The following is a 16,065-nucleotide window of genomic DNA, read 5'->3' as shown; positions in this document are numbered from 1 at the left end:
CATTAGTTATCCCCAAAAGTATATTTCCTACCTAGTTATATACCAAAGCTCTGTGAAATAATTTATGATACCTCCAAAGTGAAAAACATCAGATAATGCAATGCAAAGCAGAACAGAACAGAGCCTTAGATTTTGAGAGGAATCTATCCACTTTTAATTCTTGGGGTTCCATGAGGAAAATAGAGGTTTTCACTAAAAAGGGATCTGTGGTGCCTCCTCTGTTTTCCGATGGAGTCCCAGGCTGTTAGAGCTTGAATGTCTACTTTCAATTAAGCTGACTTAACCACAACACTTTTAAAAACGTCCTTTTAAATCCCCTATTACGCGACTTTAGCCATGCCAAAGTGCGGATATTTCTGGCTTTTGAACGTTACCAAAGGTAACCTTCCAGGTGCTCAGAGAAAGAAAAATTCAAGACAGTTCATGGAGGGGAAGAGAATCAACAAATGGTAAAGGTCACACAGATATCAACCAGAAAGTACTCATTGCCTTTGCCAGATTGAACCCGGGCCGCCAGCCATTGTAAAATGGCAAAGCCTTAGCTGCTGAGCTCCAGCACTAGGCAATTTCCATTGTTCTTTCCAGAAGGAGCCCAGAGCAGCCAATTTTGAGCTTGCAAAGGCTCAAGATAATTTTTAGAGCTAATTAAAACATGAACCCCCAAATTCCTGTCCTCTGGATGGTAGAGACAAAGAGCAAGTACTGCCATGTGGTTACAAGGTCAAGCTCCTAAGGACATTTTTCAACATGTGGTCTCTGGGCAAGATGAAAGAGTGGACAGTTGATCTGAGTAACAGAAAAGATAAGAAAGGGAAAGGAGAGAATGGGAGAAAAGCATTGCCTGTGGCAGGGTGGGGAAGGTGAAGAGCTCAGGGAGGCCTGAGAAAGACCCCTCCATTGCAGTGACACTGAATCAAGTTCAGGCAGCACTTGTCTGTAGTGAAGGGACCTTTTTCAGCAGTCCCATTAGCTCAAGTTTCCCCTTTTGGGGAGGATAAAAGCTCCCCATGTCCCATGATTCTGTACATGCCTAATCCTGTCACCCACAGCCGTCAGCAAGAGTGCAAGGCCAAGTAATCCAAAGAGAATAGCAGTTAACATCCCGTAGTGCCAAACCGGTTCCTAGCCAAGGGGGACTTTACTGAGGGGGATCTCTAACCCCCTAAATCTTAAGAAGGAGTCTAATTTTTCTAAGTTGGGCCGCAAACCAAAGTTCAGTCAAGCATCCTTTCCTTTTATTAAGAGGGGCGTTTAAACCCACCCTGTCTTAGGAGAGACTCTAACTCCTGTAAGTTAGGGCTCTAACCCAATCCTGTTCGTCACCTGGGTACCCCACCACTTAACGAAAGTTGACTAATTGGTGCTGGAGTCTACTTTTTCGGGCTGGAGGTTTCCTCAGTATTGTCCCTATAGGGTTTGCCAGGAAGTTATTACTGGAAAGGGGTCCTGATCCAGACCCCAAAAGAGGTCTGGATCTTGTGCAAGAAAGAATTCAAGGTGAATCCATAGAGTAAAATGAAAGCAAGTTTATGAAGAAAGTAAAGGAATAAAGAATGGCTACTCCATAGGCAGAGCAGCCAAAAATGTCACATTGCATACCTATGCTAGTATTTCTATAGACTATATTTCCAGAAATTGAATTGCTACTCAATTAAGGTGTTTTAACATTTCAACTTTTAATAATAATGTATTATTTTATGCTCCCACCAATGGTAAAAGAAAGTGCTTGTTAACTTACTTCCTTACTAGTGCAGGGATATTATCAGTCTTTTTAATCTTTGCTAACGAAATAACCCTCAAACCTCCCCCTTCCTCAAATATATGTAATTAGGTTGTAATTTGGATATTTTTCAGTAGTAGTTTATTGGCAGTTTGTTTTGTCTTTTTTGTGAAATGTGTTTTTATGTCTTTACCTGTTTTCTTTTATATATCATTCTTTCTTTGATTTGTAAGACCTTTTTCTTTTGACCATCCGTTAAATTGATCCCCATGTAACAAAGAATAAGGTATTTAAATTTCTTTCACTTTCAGATCAACCGAGAAGGATCACCTCTTTTGCTATCATAGGTTAAGATTTCTTTTCAGTAATGTAGAATTTAATTTAATACCTCTGTTGTCATTTGTTATTTGTATTGCAGCTAATAATTCAAAGAAGAGTTATATTTTCTTGGAAAAATTTTATACTGTGTTTAAGAGGGGTTGTTTTTGTTTTTGTTTTTAGAAAATATTGTCTCATTTGTAAGCTTAGCTAATTTTATATTCTTTTCTTATTTATTATGCTTTCTTATTTCCCTTTTTGGATCAGGGTAATGCTGACTACAGATTATTTCAGAAAACACTCAAATTGTGTCGTTTTTTTGCCAACTCCCTTTTGCATTACGCTAAGGTAAGGCTTTATTATACGTTACTTTATTTAATTGTAGTCCTCTCAGAAAACAAATTATTAATCCCCATTCCATAGAATAGAAAGCTCAAGCTCAGATAGCATATAACTTGATCAAGTCACATATCTAGAAACCGGTAAGGCTGGGATTTAAGTACAGGTGTGATTTCTTTATCATTTATGGTTAGACTATGTCTTAGAAAGTAAAAAAAAAAAATAGTTTTTATTGTATTATAAGATATAGGAAAAAGCTGATGGTCATTTGAAAATTTTTAAAGATTCCTCTGATAGAATTGATTTTTTCAAAAAGACAAGCAGCGTAGTTAGGGAAAACTTTGCCTCCCTACACAAGAAGTAAATATCAGATGGGTAACTACCCATGAAGTGCCATTGGTGCATTTCCCACAATGTGTCTTTGCCACTGGAATACAAACCCTGCAAGCTGCAGGGAACCCAGTGTAAGAAGCAGCCAACTACTCTTAAATGGCAGCTGCCCAGAAAGACCAATTTGGATGGCAGTGTATCAGTAGCCAGGGTACCAGCCATGGCATTCTGACTATAATAAATTGTCATTGGAAACCCTTATCTTTCATCAAAAACAGAAGAAGACAAGGTCAAAAACAAATTGAACATGGACAATAGTTTTTTTAAAAACCACTAATATCTTTTACTAATAATGTTTTGTTCACTGGCTGCTGTAAGCATTTTCTGCTCATCTTTGCAAATAATCTGCCTTGATAACTTTTCTGTTTATTTATTTTTTTGAGACAGAGTCTCGCTCTGTTGCCCAGGCTGGAGTGCAATGGTGTGATCTCAGCTCACTGCAACCTCTGCCTCCCAGGTTCAAGTGATTCTCCTGCCTCAGCCTCCTGAGGAGCTGAGACCACAGGCGCCTGCCACCACACCCGGCTAATTTTTGTATTTTTAGTAGAGATGGGGTTTCACCATGTTGGTCAGTCTGGTCTTGAACTCCTGACCTCAGGTGATCTGCCTGTCTTGCCCTCCCAAAATGCTGGGATTACAGGTGTGAGCCACCACGCCCGGTTGACAACTTTTCTATTTTACAGTTATTGCTGCTGTTCTGATGACTCTCAAATATGCAGCCCTCTTTAAAATTATGACACAGTTTTTAAAGTTTGAACATTGTGGTTAAATAGAACAATGAGTTTTTTAGCCTCATCCTCCTTTCATTCTCATGTTAAGAATTTTTTTTAAGTGCTGGGTGCGGTGGCTCATGCCTGTAATCCCAGCACTTTGGGAAGCCAAGGCAGGTGGATGACATGAGGTCAGGAGTTCAAGACCAGCTGGACAACATGGTGAAACCCCTCCTCTACTAACAATACAAAATTAGCCGGGCATGGTGGTACATGCCTGTAATCCCAGCTGCCTGGGAGGCTGAGGCACGAGAATTGCTTGAACCTGGGAGGCAGAGGTTACATGAGCCGAGATCACACCATTATACTGCAGCCTGGGCAACAAGAGTGAAACTCTGTCTCAAAAAAAAAAAAAAGAAAAGAAAAGAAAGAAAAACAAATAATTTTTTTAAAAGGGGGCACATTCAGGATTTTATTTTATTTTGCATGCCTTTGTGAGATTATATGTACTAAAGAGACACATTTTTATGCAAAGAATGAATAGAGTTGTTTTGTTTTAGGAATTTCTTCCTTTCCTCTCTGATTCTTGCTGTACTTTGCACCAACTGTATCTTCAGATACACAGGTAAGAATGCCATATGATTATTAAGATATAACAATGCCATCTGTGCCATGCAGTGCTTAAGTACCTACCATTTTACGATAAAACAGAATAATTTTTCTTAATGTTTTAGTAATTTTTATCTGCTAGCTTGAAATAATTGGAGATAGAGGCTTTTGAAAGATACATTCCACATGAGTTATGCTTATCTTTGTATTTTATTAATACCTTATACAGGAGTGATAAATAATTAGTAGGTGATAAAATCCATTGGCAAATATAAATATATATATACACAAATATATGTATACTTTATATATACCTTTATTTTTCTATTGGCATTTTTTAATCTTTATTTTTATTTTGTTTCTATGAAGTTTAAGTCACTTAGCCTCCATTTAAATTTAAATTTTGATACCTTTCTGTAATTCACTTTACAGGACGGTCTTTTTTCTGAAACCATCTCAGAAAAAAATTGAATTACAGCAAGGTATCAAAATTTAGATGGGGGCTAAGTGACTTCTAAAATTGATGGTTTCCTCCAAAGAGCCCTAAATTTGACACAAAGTGAGTTCATTTATCCAGCAGTCCTGTTGCAGCTTCATAATTCATTTAGTGTCCCAGACAACTTTTTCACACCTTTCCTTCCTCAAACTTCCTATATCTCCCAACACCTTCCCAATTCCTCACTGTCAATGACCTCACTTCCTGTGTCACTGAGGAAAAATGGAAGCAATTAAAAGAGAGCTGCTGTATGTTTCCTCTAACACATGTACTATTCTGTGTGTATCTAGACCCATATATTCATTCCCTCACTCCCATGAGTGAACTGTGCCCCTAAGACTAGCCTCTCCATTGTACATTGGATTTCATCCTCTCTCACAGGCTCAGTGACCTTGCACCAGCAATTATTCCCTTTCCCTCTTGCATCATCAGCCTTTCCTCCATCCTGGGTCACTCTCATGAGTAAACAGATATGCTGTTATTTTTCCCATCTTAACAATACAAAACAAAATCTCTTGACTCTACATCCTCCTACAAATACCCTCTCATTTCTCTGCCTTTCTTTACAGCAAAATTTCTAGAAAGAGTTGTCTATACCCCTGTCTCAACTCTTTCTTGAATCTAGTCCAATCAGGCTTTCTGTACCAACACTTCATCAAAATAGTTCTTGTTAAGGTCATCAGTGACCACCACATTGCTGCATCCAGTAGTCAATTATAGTCCTTCTGTAACCTGTCAGTAGCACTTGATCGTCTTTTTTGAACACTTTGTTCTGTTGGTTTCTAGGACATGTCTCACTCTTGGTTCTCTTCTAGTCTTACTAGCTGCTCCTTCTCAGCCTCCTTAGCAGGTTTCTCTTCTAAGTTAAGTGTGTCCCAGCACTTACTCCTCAGGCCTGTTATCTATCTATTATCATTTAGTCTCAAGACTTTAAATTTATGTCTCCTTTAATGTCTAACTACTAGTCAGGACATCTATACTAAATCGTCCCAAACTGAACTCTTGATTTCCACCCATGTCATCCTCATACCCAACAAAATCTGCTCCTTTTGTAACTTCTTTATTTTAGTTTAAGTGGCAATGTTATTCTTCAAATTGATCAGGCCAAAAAACCTTGCCCCTTTAACATGTTCTGTCAATGTTACCTTCAGTGTACACACGCACACGTACATGCACTTCTCATCACCTGAACTGCTACCATCTGATCTGACCCCCTATTATTTTCTTGCCTGGATTTTGCAAAAAACTTTCTATCTTTGCCTCGCGCTAGTTTGTTCTCCACACAGTAGCCAAAGTAAATGATAAAAAACATAAATCAGATGATGTGACTTCTCTGCTCAACCCCTCAAATGACTTTCATCAATAGAACTTCTTGTCTTTCTTTCCTTGTTTTATTTTTTTTCTCTACAGCACTGAATTAACCTCTGCTATATTATGTATTTACTTGTACACTTGTCTGTTAACTGTCCCCTTTCATTAGAATTGTAAACTATAAAGACAGTGACTTTGTATATTCTCTTTATTACTGTATCACCCACTCGTGGAACAGTGCATGGCATGTATACATAGGCACTTAGTAAACATATGTCAAATTAATTTAAAAATATTTGATTGAAAAAATAAATTCTTGCAATGATGCTCAGTAGATGTAATTCAAGTCTGGAATTTCATTACTATGTTTTATTTGTATATGTCTTTTATTTACTTATAATTTAATCCTCACAGTAACTCAGAATCAACGTCACAAATGATGAAACTGAGTCTCAGGGAGGGCAAATGAATGAGCCAAAGTCATGTAACTAATTGAGAGATTGGTGCTTTTTCCATCACTCTACAAAAACCTCAAGTGTTTATCTTAAGTGCATACTTTAAAATGCTGTTATCCTGTGCTAGACAGAGTTTTCTCATGTATTGTCAAGTTTACAATTAATGTGGCAAAAAATATAGAATACATATTTTAGTTCACATAAGTTTTGATTGAAGTTCAGTTTAAAATCCAGTTACTGAGACATTTTCATGAAATAATCTTTCCATTCTTCAGTGTTAGTATATGGTTTATTTCTTGTAAAGCTCTTGCTTCTGAGAAACTGAGTATTAATTCATAGTAAATTCAGCATTCTGCCTATTTAAAAACAACTTTTTTTTTTCTTTTTTGAGATGGAGTTTCACTCTTGCTGTCTAGGCTGGAGTGCAATGGCGCAATCTCGGCTCACTGCAACCTCCACCTCCCAGGTTCAAGCAATTCTCCTGCCTCTGCCTCCCAAGTAGCTGGGATTACAGGCATGTGCCACCACGCTTGGCTAATTTTGTGTTTTTAGTAGAGATGAGGTTTCTCCATGTTTGTCAGGCTGGTCTTGAACTCCCAACCTCGCCTGCCTCAGCCTCCCAAAGTGCTGGGATTACAGGCGTGAGCCACCACACCCGGCATTTTTTTTTTTTTTTTTCTGAGACAGAGTTTCACTCTGCCGCCCAGGCTGGAGTGCAGTGGCGCGGTCTTGGCTCACAGCAACCTCTGCCTTCTGGTTTCAAGCGATTCTCCTGCCTCAGCCCCCCGAGTAGCTGGGATTACAGGCATGCACCACCACACCCAGCTAATTTTTGTATTTTTAGTAGAGACAGGGTTTCACCATGTTGGCAAGGCTGGTCTTGAACTCCTGACCTCAGGTGATTCACCCGCCTCATCCTCCCAAAGTGCTGGGATTACAGGCATGAGCCACCATGCTCCGCCTAAAAACAACTTTTAATAGAAATAAGCTAGAATTTATCAGACATAATCTTCAATATATATTTTTACTTTTAAGATTTAGATTTTTATAGTATTTTTAAGGATATTGTCAAAATGATATCAGTGCCTCAAAGCAACAAAGATTTCTCTAAGATTATCAACTTCTCATTTTATAGAATTATGGCTATGTTTAGTTTAGAGATCTTGATCCATTTCTGGTATCAATTCAGTACTTTGAATCTTGTTTTATAAAATGCACACTTATTTTTAAAAACTTAGTTTTTAATATATTTTTACTATCAGAACATCAGTTTATAGTACTTACTCTACCTAAAATTAGAAGATAGCTATTAATGAATTTTTTTTCTCTCCCTTTCCAGCAAGTTTCCTCCAAGCCTTTATGCTACCAGGATTTCTAAAGCACACCAAGAGGAAATAGCAGGTGCTTTCCTAGTGACACTGGATCCACTTATCAGTCAGCTGCTCACATTTCAGCCTTTCATCCAGGTGGTTTTGGACAGTGAATTAGGTAAGCTTCAAAACAGATTTAATGATAAATCATCTATTATGACATGTTAGAGACACTGATTTCCCCTAGCCATTATTTTTTACAATTAAGAAATTTTTATTAAGTTTCTTTTACTTTCTTTTCTTGAAACATATTTCTTATTTAAAAATTATACCTGGCTGGGCACAGTGAATCACGCCTGTAATCCCAGCACTTTGGGAGGCCAAGGTGGGCAGATCACCCGAGGTCAGGAGTTCAAGACCAGCCTGACCAATATGGTGAAATGCCATCTCTACTAAAAATACAAAAATTAGCTGGGTGTGGTGGCATGTACCTATAGTCCCACATACTCGGGAGGCTGAGACAGGAGAATCGCTTGAACCCAGACGGTGGAGTTTGCAGTGAGCTGAGATTACACCACTGCACTCCAGGCTGGGTGACAGAGTGAGACTCTGACTCAAACAACAAAAAATTATTCCTTTATGCATTAATCAGATTTCTGCTGAATTAATGTGTTTTTATTACATGTAAGACCTGCCATGTGAACTACAGTTTCCACAATGTCTTCTTCTGGTTGTTGTCATGGATAAGCTGCCATCTCAGCCTAAGGAAGTGCAAACCCTGTGGTGCACAGACAGCCAGGTCTCAGAAACTACAACCAGGTAGCAAACATGTTTTTATCCAGTCATATTACCAATGGTTGAGAATGCCCTGTTGTTTGGAATGGTCTTGAAATTAAGTTTGTGGTTTTTTTAAATCAGATATTTACGTTAATAGTTATTGTGTAGACACTATATATTGCTACTTTATAAAAGTAGATAAATATAAAATATATAAACCTATATTAGATGCTAAAAATATTTTAATATTTTAATTTTGTTCAGCATTGCTTAATGGTCAGCATTATAAACATTGATTGTAATAGAGTAGCTATAAGTAGAAACATTTAAAAACGAGCTCTGATAAATAGAACACTAGACAGTATAAGGTATATCCTGGCAAATTTAACCTTAATCATCTTCCTTGCCAACACCATAGTCCAGGCTCTAGCTTCTTTCTTCCTGGATTACTCTTGTGCTCTAATTTTTCACCTCTTCCTTTATCCCATTCTGTGTACCACTAGGAGGTTAGTCTCCCTAAACCTGGCTCTGAGCTTCCTATTCTGCTCAAAAACTGAAACATAATGTTAGAACTTCTCAGCTTTGGATTTAAAGCCTGTCCCATACTGTTGTCATCTTCTACTTTTGCTCCTCATTCTTGTATTCATTTTCAACACATATTCCTTGCTTCTGTCACATCCCTTATTTGTGTGCTTTTACTCATGCTTTTGTCTTCTTTACGTACTTACGATTTGAACAGTTTTGTTTTGTTTTTTTTTGTTTGGAGCAGGGTCTTGCTCTGTCACCCAGGCTGGAGTGCAGTGGCACAACCATGGGTCACTGCAGCCTCAACTTCCTGGGCTCAAGTGATTCTCCTACCTTAGCCTCCTAAATAACTGGGACTAATGGTGTGTGCCAGCTGTCCTGGCTAATTTTTAAATTTTTTCTAGGGATAAGGTCTCACTATGTTGCCCAGGTCTTCCAACTCCTGGGCTCAAGTGATCTTCCCGCCTCGGCCTCCCAAAATGCTGGGATTACAGGCGTGAGCCACTACACCCTGCCCATAACTTGACTATTTTTAATTTGTTGTTTAAATCCTCTAAGTTTATTCAACCATTTTAATCTTAAAATGACTCCTCGTCTGGAGTTACTTGTTTTCTGTTTTCCATATAATATCTAATTTAGCTATTTAAGTTTCAAGTTCCTTGAGGAACTTTGACTTTGTGTAACTCAGTACCAAGATAAACAGTTGGTAAATGATGCAAAAAATGTCCAGGAAAATTCTCCTTTAAGGAATTTCTTTGACAGTGAATATATTTTCCTTTTATGTGTACATATTCACACATGTTGGAAACTATTGCTGATTATACCTCTTGAAACATTTTCTGCTTAAACAGCCTTCCATGTTATGTATTATTATTATATTTGCTAATTAGTAAATGTTATTAATGTTGGGTTCAATGTTCTCAATTTCCCTGCAGGATATCTCTACTCAAAGCCATTTTCTACAGTTTTGAGCAGTGTTCTGGTGAACTCTCTCTACCTGTTCATTTACAGGGATTAAAGAGTAAGGGGAAAGCTGAGGTGGCTGTCACCTTGTATCAGCATGTTTGTGTTCATCTCTGTACATTTATTACTTCCTTTCATCCCTCACTGTTTGCTGAACTGGTAAGCATATTACTTACTGTGCTAAGCTAAGGTTACACTTTTGCTTTCTCTTCATTGAAATTGTGATTCATATGCAGAAGAAAATGTGGGAATACTTAGTATATTCCTTTTGAATGAAACTTAGTTGTGTCCTAGAAAATGGTAATCCCAGATTCCTGTATTATTTAGATCTAATATTTGGCTAAAATATTTGAGAAAACATTTTGGGTGGGGAGGTATGCAAAGACAATTTGAGAAGAGGAAAAATATGTAGTACTTAAGTTAGTTTCAAAAGAAAAGTAAATAGCTTGTAGTATCAGGTCTCTTATAGATCTCAGACATAATGTAGATTTTCAAAAAAATAGAATTTGATTTGAAAAGAGGTTAAGAAATTCTAGGAATTCGATACTTGTAATATCTGAAATTTAAGGATCAGTAGCATTTCAGATATTACACAATATCTAGCACCTATTAAATGTTGTATGTGAATAAAGGCAGAAAGAAGAATATAAGCATATATGTTATTTATGTTGTTTTGAATATTTCAGGCTACTTAGAGAATCTTCGTGGATCCTAGTGATTGAGTTACTACATTTAAAATCATGTTGAACTCTCCATAGCACAGCACAGTACTTAATGTATAGTAGGTGCTCAATAAATATTGGGAGAATGGCAGTGTCCTTTCAGATACTAGAAAGTAGAACTCTCCCATTGAGGATCTGTTATTTGGATTCTGATAGTGCTTTCTTGTTTTATTTTGAAAAATATAATATTATTGCTTGTTGTGAACTTCAGTATTTAAATAAATTAATTTTTCTGTTTTTGATCAGGATGCTGCTCTGCTGAATGCTGTACTTAGTGCTAATATGATCACCTCTTTGTTAGCTATGGATGCGTGGTGCTTCCTTGCTCGGTACAACATATTTGCTTTTTTGTTCTTTGGATTGGTTATCAGTAGTGACTGACAGTAGATAATTTTATAATTGTAAGCTTATAGAAAAACTATGTTTCAATAATCCTTTAAAAATAATTCCCAAAACGCTTTGATTTCATATTACAGCATTAAATTAGGAAACAAGTTCTTTCTTTGGTTCAAGCCAATAGATGAGTACTGTTTAGGGAGTTTTGTATATTGTGATATTATCTGGTCATGGAAATAATGGCAGTTTTTAATGTCCTCATCAGACTATTTAGTGCTTTATGCAAGTTCATCTCCTTGTGTTTCTGAGTAATTGTATAAACATAGTTGCCTTCTCTTTTATATTGCAGATATGGGACTGCTGAACTCTGTGCACACCATGTCAACATAGTGGCTCATCTGGTGCGTAGAATTACAAGGCCTAAAATACCCACTTTCTATGCAGTTCCTTTGGGGATATGATAATCTTTAAGAATGTGAATATCAGCGGGAGAAATATCACAGTAACAAGATTGTTTTGACAGTCTTTGTCCTGTATTAATGCTGATGCTTTTAAGAAGGATGTACTAAAAAACCGTTAGTGTGAAACTGGGGATGTTTTCTCATATTCTCAGGATTTTATGTAATTTCAGTAATTGCTCTGGGAAGGAAAGACTGGGTTAATTGAGATTACATTTAAAATTGAATGCAAAGTAGAAAATAAGAGCGACTTATAATTGATGGCCAAGAGGTCTCTCTCCTCTGTCTCTCTAATATGCCTTAGACAAGTCGACTCTTGATTTTGTTGTATTTTTTTTTTTAAGTCAAGATGATTTGAGAGGAACTTGAGTTTGACATTGATAGATGCTTTTGGCAAAAGAAGTCATGTTTTATGAATGGGTACAGACAGAAAATTATTTAATAATGATTTCATCTTCTTAACATTAACATTGTTTGCTTTTAAATTCTGAGGTGTTTTATGTGTTCCATATAAGATGATTATGACCTATTTGTTACGTATTTTTGTCCCTGGCCTTTAAGATCTTATATGGGCCATACATGTTTTGTTTTCTAATAGTCTTATTGTATCATATATTTCTTGGTTTACCTTTAAAGGATTTTGTAGATCAGATCCAGTGAGGTGTGTAATAACCTGAACAGCTGACATCTATGTCTCCATGGCTGATGGTCTGGATTATCACTTACACACTTTACTAAATCCTTAACATATCTTTCACAAAGCAGATAAAGAGTGATTTTTATGTTAGGTGTTTTATGTCTCAAGTTTCCTTTAAATAAAAGCTTTCTTAGTGCATTATGTTGTAGGAATGGATTTCTTCTAGTTCGTTATGATAAAAATTGATTCCAGGATGGAATTATACTATATTATGATAGGAATTGATAAAATTGAGATTATAAAATTTTTTTGTTAGTGGTGGTTTTTTTCTTAGAGACAGGGTCTCATTCTGTCACCCAGGCTGGAATGCAGTGGTGTGCAATCATAGTTCACTACAGCCTCAAACTTCTGGGTGCAAATGGTCCTCCTCCCTCACCCTCCTGAGTAGCTGGGACTACAGGCATGCGCCACTATGCCCAGCTGATTTTTAAAACTTTTTGTGGATATGGAGTTCTTGCTGTGTTGCCCAGGCTAGTTTCAAACTCCTGGGCTCAAGCAGTCCTCCCACCTTGGCCTCCCAAAGTGCTGGGATTACAGTTGTGAACCACCACACTCAGCCCCTGTAACATCTTTTAATGAAGCTTGTGTCTTGTAGAGTTTTATCTACCTCTCTACTATTGTAGTTAGATCTTAAAAAGTTCCATGAATTGTCTTTGAGTAGGAGGACTGACATACCCAGTTATCATCAAAATGATAATTAGAAATAGAAATTATAGTGTTATTTTTAAATATAATGTCAAAATTTCAATCTCATTCTAAATTTAGATTCATTGAAGATAAGAAAAGCCCCAAATTAAAAGTCAATATTACCTACAATCTTTTCCCCTAGAAAGAGCTGCTATTAATATTTTGGCATATTCTCTTCTTGTAAAAATTCTGATTCTAAATTAGTCAGTCTCTCCTCTCTCTCTCATGTCTTTTTCCAGATAAAGTCATGCCCTGGAGAATGTTATCAACTCATCAACCTATCAATACTGTTGAAGCGTCTCTTTTTCTTCATGGCACCACCCCATCAGGCAAGGAAGGATATCATCTTTGTCACTGTCTATGAAGCTGCTCAGAGTTGGATTCAGACTCCTTTGATAGCCTTTTTTTTTTCCATTTTTAAAAATTTATTTTATTATTTTTTTTGAGACAGAGTCTCGCTGTGTCACCCAGGCTGATTTTACAGTGGCTCGATCACAGCTTACTGCAGCCTCTACTTCCTGGGCTCAAGCAATCTTCCCACCTCAGCCTCCTGAGTAGCTGGGACTACAGGCACACACCACTACGCCTGGCTAATTTTTAAAAAAATTATTTGTAGAGACTGGGTCTCACTATGTTGCCTAGGCTGGTCTCGAACTCCTGGGCTCAAGTGATCCATCTCTGCCTTCCAAAGTGCTGAGATTGCAGGTGTGATCCACTCTGCCTGGCCTTGCCTCCATTTATTTTAAATTTAAATATTGGTGTGATCTAAGCATAAATTTTTGACATGTTGATTGCTTTGCTTGTTGCTGGGTATAGATTTTGATGTCCTTGCTTCGAGTTATAGATAATTATTCTAATTCTGTCTTCCTGAAATAGATCTTTCTCCTTATTTTTCATATATATTTGAGATACATGAAATGAAATGGTTCTATATCCCCTGCCCCTTTTATTTTGAAGAGCTAGAATATTATTTTTGCTCTTAGTGGTCTTTACTTACATAAACCTGCATGGCCTAGTGCAGTCCCTCAGACTGGTCACATTGGAACTGTTGTAGGAGCTCTTTTAAAAATATAAGTTCCTGGACTCTAATCTGTGGATGGGTGGGTATGGAGGCATGGGTATGAAGTAAGGCTCAATAATTTGTTTTTGTTGGTACTATCATTAAGGTCCTGCATGAGTCAGACTTGGATCTAAGCTTGGGAACCACTAGATTTGTGAAGAGGATTAGACTTTAAGGTCTTATGGTCCTTGGTTTGAATCCTGGCATACCATGACCTTAGGCAGGTCATCCTTTCTGAACTTCATTTTCCTTGTCTGCAAAGCAGAAGATATGTATATTTTGAAAAAGTTTGTAAAGACTTGGAAATAATACATGCAAAACAGGATAGTGCTGGGTTTAAGAGGGTGCTCAGTAAATGCTAGGAGTTATTTCTGACTAGGGTTTTTGCCTCAAGTCTAAGTCTTTTCCTGCCCTAGAGTGGTTGGCCAGGAACCAGAGGTACTACACCTACCTCTTAGCCTTCTTTTTCTTAAAGGTAGCCCCACCTATTTGCCCTCTAAGAGCATGGGGAGCTTGCTTGCTTCCAAAAGAATTTTCTACTCCAGATCTCTTAGAAGAAGTGGGACTGGGAGGGAAAGGGTCACATGTCATAAGACTTTAAGAAAGTCACTTTCCTTTTTTTTTTTTTTAATAGAGACAGGGTCTGGTTATGTTGCCCAGGCTGGTCTCAAACTTGAACTCAAACGATCCTCCTGCCTCGGCGTCCCAAAGTGCTGGGATTAGAGGTGTGAGCTATTGAGCTCAGCTGTCACTGTCCTTTTAACCTCAATTTTCTTATTTATACAACAGGAATAAAATTATTTTCCCAAGGTGGTTATGAAATTTTAACTTTTAAAATAATATAACTCAGAATGAATTAGCTATGAGGTCTAGAAGCAGTGTTCTAAATTAGATAAATTATAGTCTATGCCTAGAGATCTCTTATTCTCAGTTTTCTAAATTTTTCCAAATAATTGAGACTACCAGATATGTAAATTTTAGGTAAATGAGGGGTTACTTTTAATTTGTATCTTTAGTTATCAAATGCAGATTTTCTTTATGTACAAGTTATTGTGATAAAATTTAAGAAAACCTGAATCTGAATACCTATTTTGAGAGTCCTTAGGAGAGTTAATTATAAAATTGAGATAGATACTAATACTCATATGGCAGTTAAGAAACTTGATAAGATATACATATGGCATGAAAAGACCGTTTAACAAATGTTAGGTCTCCTCTCCTGCTTGGCTCTTTTTTTTACCCCTTAAGACATTATCCTTTCTCTTAAAGGAAGGAGGAAGGGAAGTAATATTTTTGAGACTGTACCAGGCCAGGCACTTAATTCAGTTAGTCCTTACAGCAGCCTTGTGGGATAGATACTATTGTGTCCATTTCACAAATGAAGAAACAGTAGCTCGAGGAAATTAAATAACTTCCACAAATTCACACCTAACAGCTGATCTGGGATGCTGAGGCAGGAGGATTGGAGGATGGTTTTATTTAGCCCAAAGTTCAAGTCCAGCCTGGACAACATAGCAAGACTGTCTTATTGTAAAAAAACAGCTTGGAAACCACTGCACTATCTCATGATATCTTAAGGAATATAAAATCCAGTAGAAATTATAAATTTATAAAGATACTCATATTAAAGAGTGGTTTGTGATGAATGCCAAAACTGAGGCACAAATCAAATGTTGTTGGGTGTTTGTAGCTGAGACAGTCATTTCTGAAGAGGTGCAGTATGGGAACAGGTAGGCATAGGAGTTGGAGTTGATGGCATTTGAGGTACATGTTACAGGATGAATGCGGAAAGTGGTGGGACTAGAGAAGCAAAGGTAAGAAAGCATATTAGAGAAAAAAGGAGAAGCAAGCAATGAAACTTGAAATAATTATTCAGCTATTTGCATACAAGATGGTGTCTTTTTAAATAGTAAAATAAGAACCCAAATTTTTTTACGAGTGATGTCAACTTAACATAAATGAAAATAGTTAATCCCAGTATGGTGATAATATACTTCAAAAAACAAAGGTGTTTATGATGCTAATTTGGAAGAAAATGCTAATAGAAAGATGTTAGAATGCATTTACTGTTCTGATAGGAGTAATTATTGAATATCACATTATTTCTTTTGGTATGTAACTATTAGTAGATTCCATTGTATCAAGAAAAGCAAAAATACAAGAAGGTTACCTACTTGAGGGA

The 16,065-nt window shown here is 37.0% G+C and overlaps 1 protein-coding gene across 4 annotated transcripts in view; it reads left to right on the top strand.

Annotated features, from left to right (window-relative positions):
• FIRRM (FIGNL1 interacting regulator of recombination and mitosis) overlaps positions 1-16,065 on the top strand; it is a 57,365-nt gene that overhangs the window by 23,693 nt on the left and 17,607 nt on the right. For all 4 annotated transcript variants that reach the window (XM_054495364.2, XM_063648999.1, XM_063648996.1 and 1 more), the window contains 8 exons: positions 2,306-2,386; positions 4,038-4,102; positions 7,688-7,836; positions 8,348-8,477; positions 9,896-10,082; positions 10,892-10,974; positions 11,331-11,382; positions 13,063-13,152. In XM_054495364.2, the coding sequence (XP_054351339.1) occupies positions 2,306-2,386; positions 4,038-4,102; positions 7,688-7,836; positions 8,348-8,477; positions 9,896-10,082; positions 10,892-10,974; positions 11,331-11,382; positions 13,063-13,152 (837 nt within the window). The remainder of the gene's footprint in view (positions 1-2,305; positions 2,387-4,037; positions 4,103-7,687; positions 7,837-8,347; positions 8,478-9,895; positions 10,083-10,891; positions 10,975-11,330; positions 11,383-13,062; positions 13,153-16,065) is intronic.

The sequence above is a fragment of the Pongo pygmaeus genome, chromosome 1, assembly GCF_028885625.2.
Source record: "Pongo pygmaeus isolate AG05252 chromosome 1, NHGRI_mPonPyg2-v2.0_pri, whole genome shotgun sequence".
Classification (NCBI taxonomy): Eukaryota; Metazoa; Chordata; class Mammalia; order Primates; family Hominidae; genus Pongo; species Pongo pygmaeus.
Note: the sequence above shows the minus strand (reverse complement) of the source record. Positions and strands in the feature narration are given on the sequence as shown.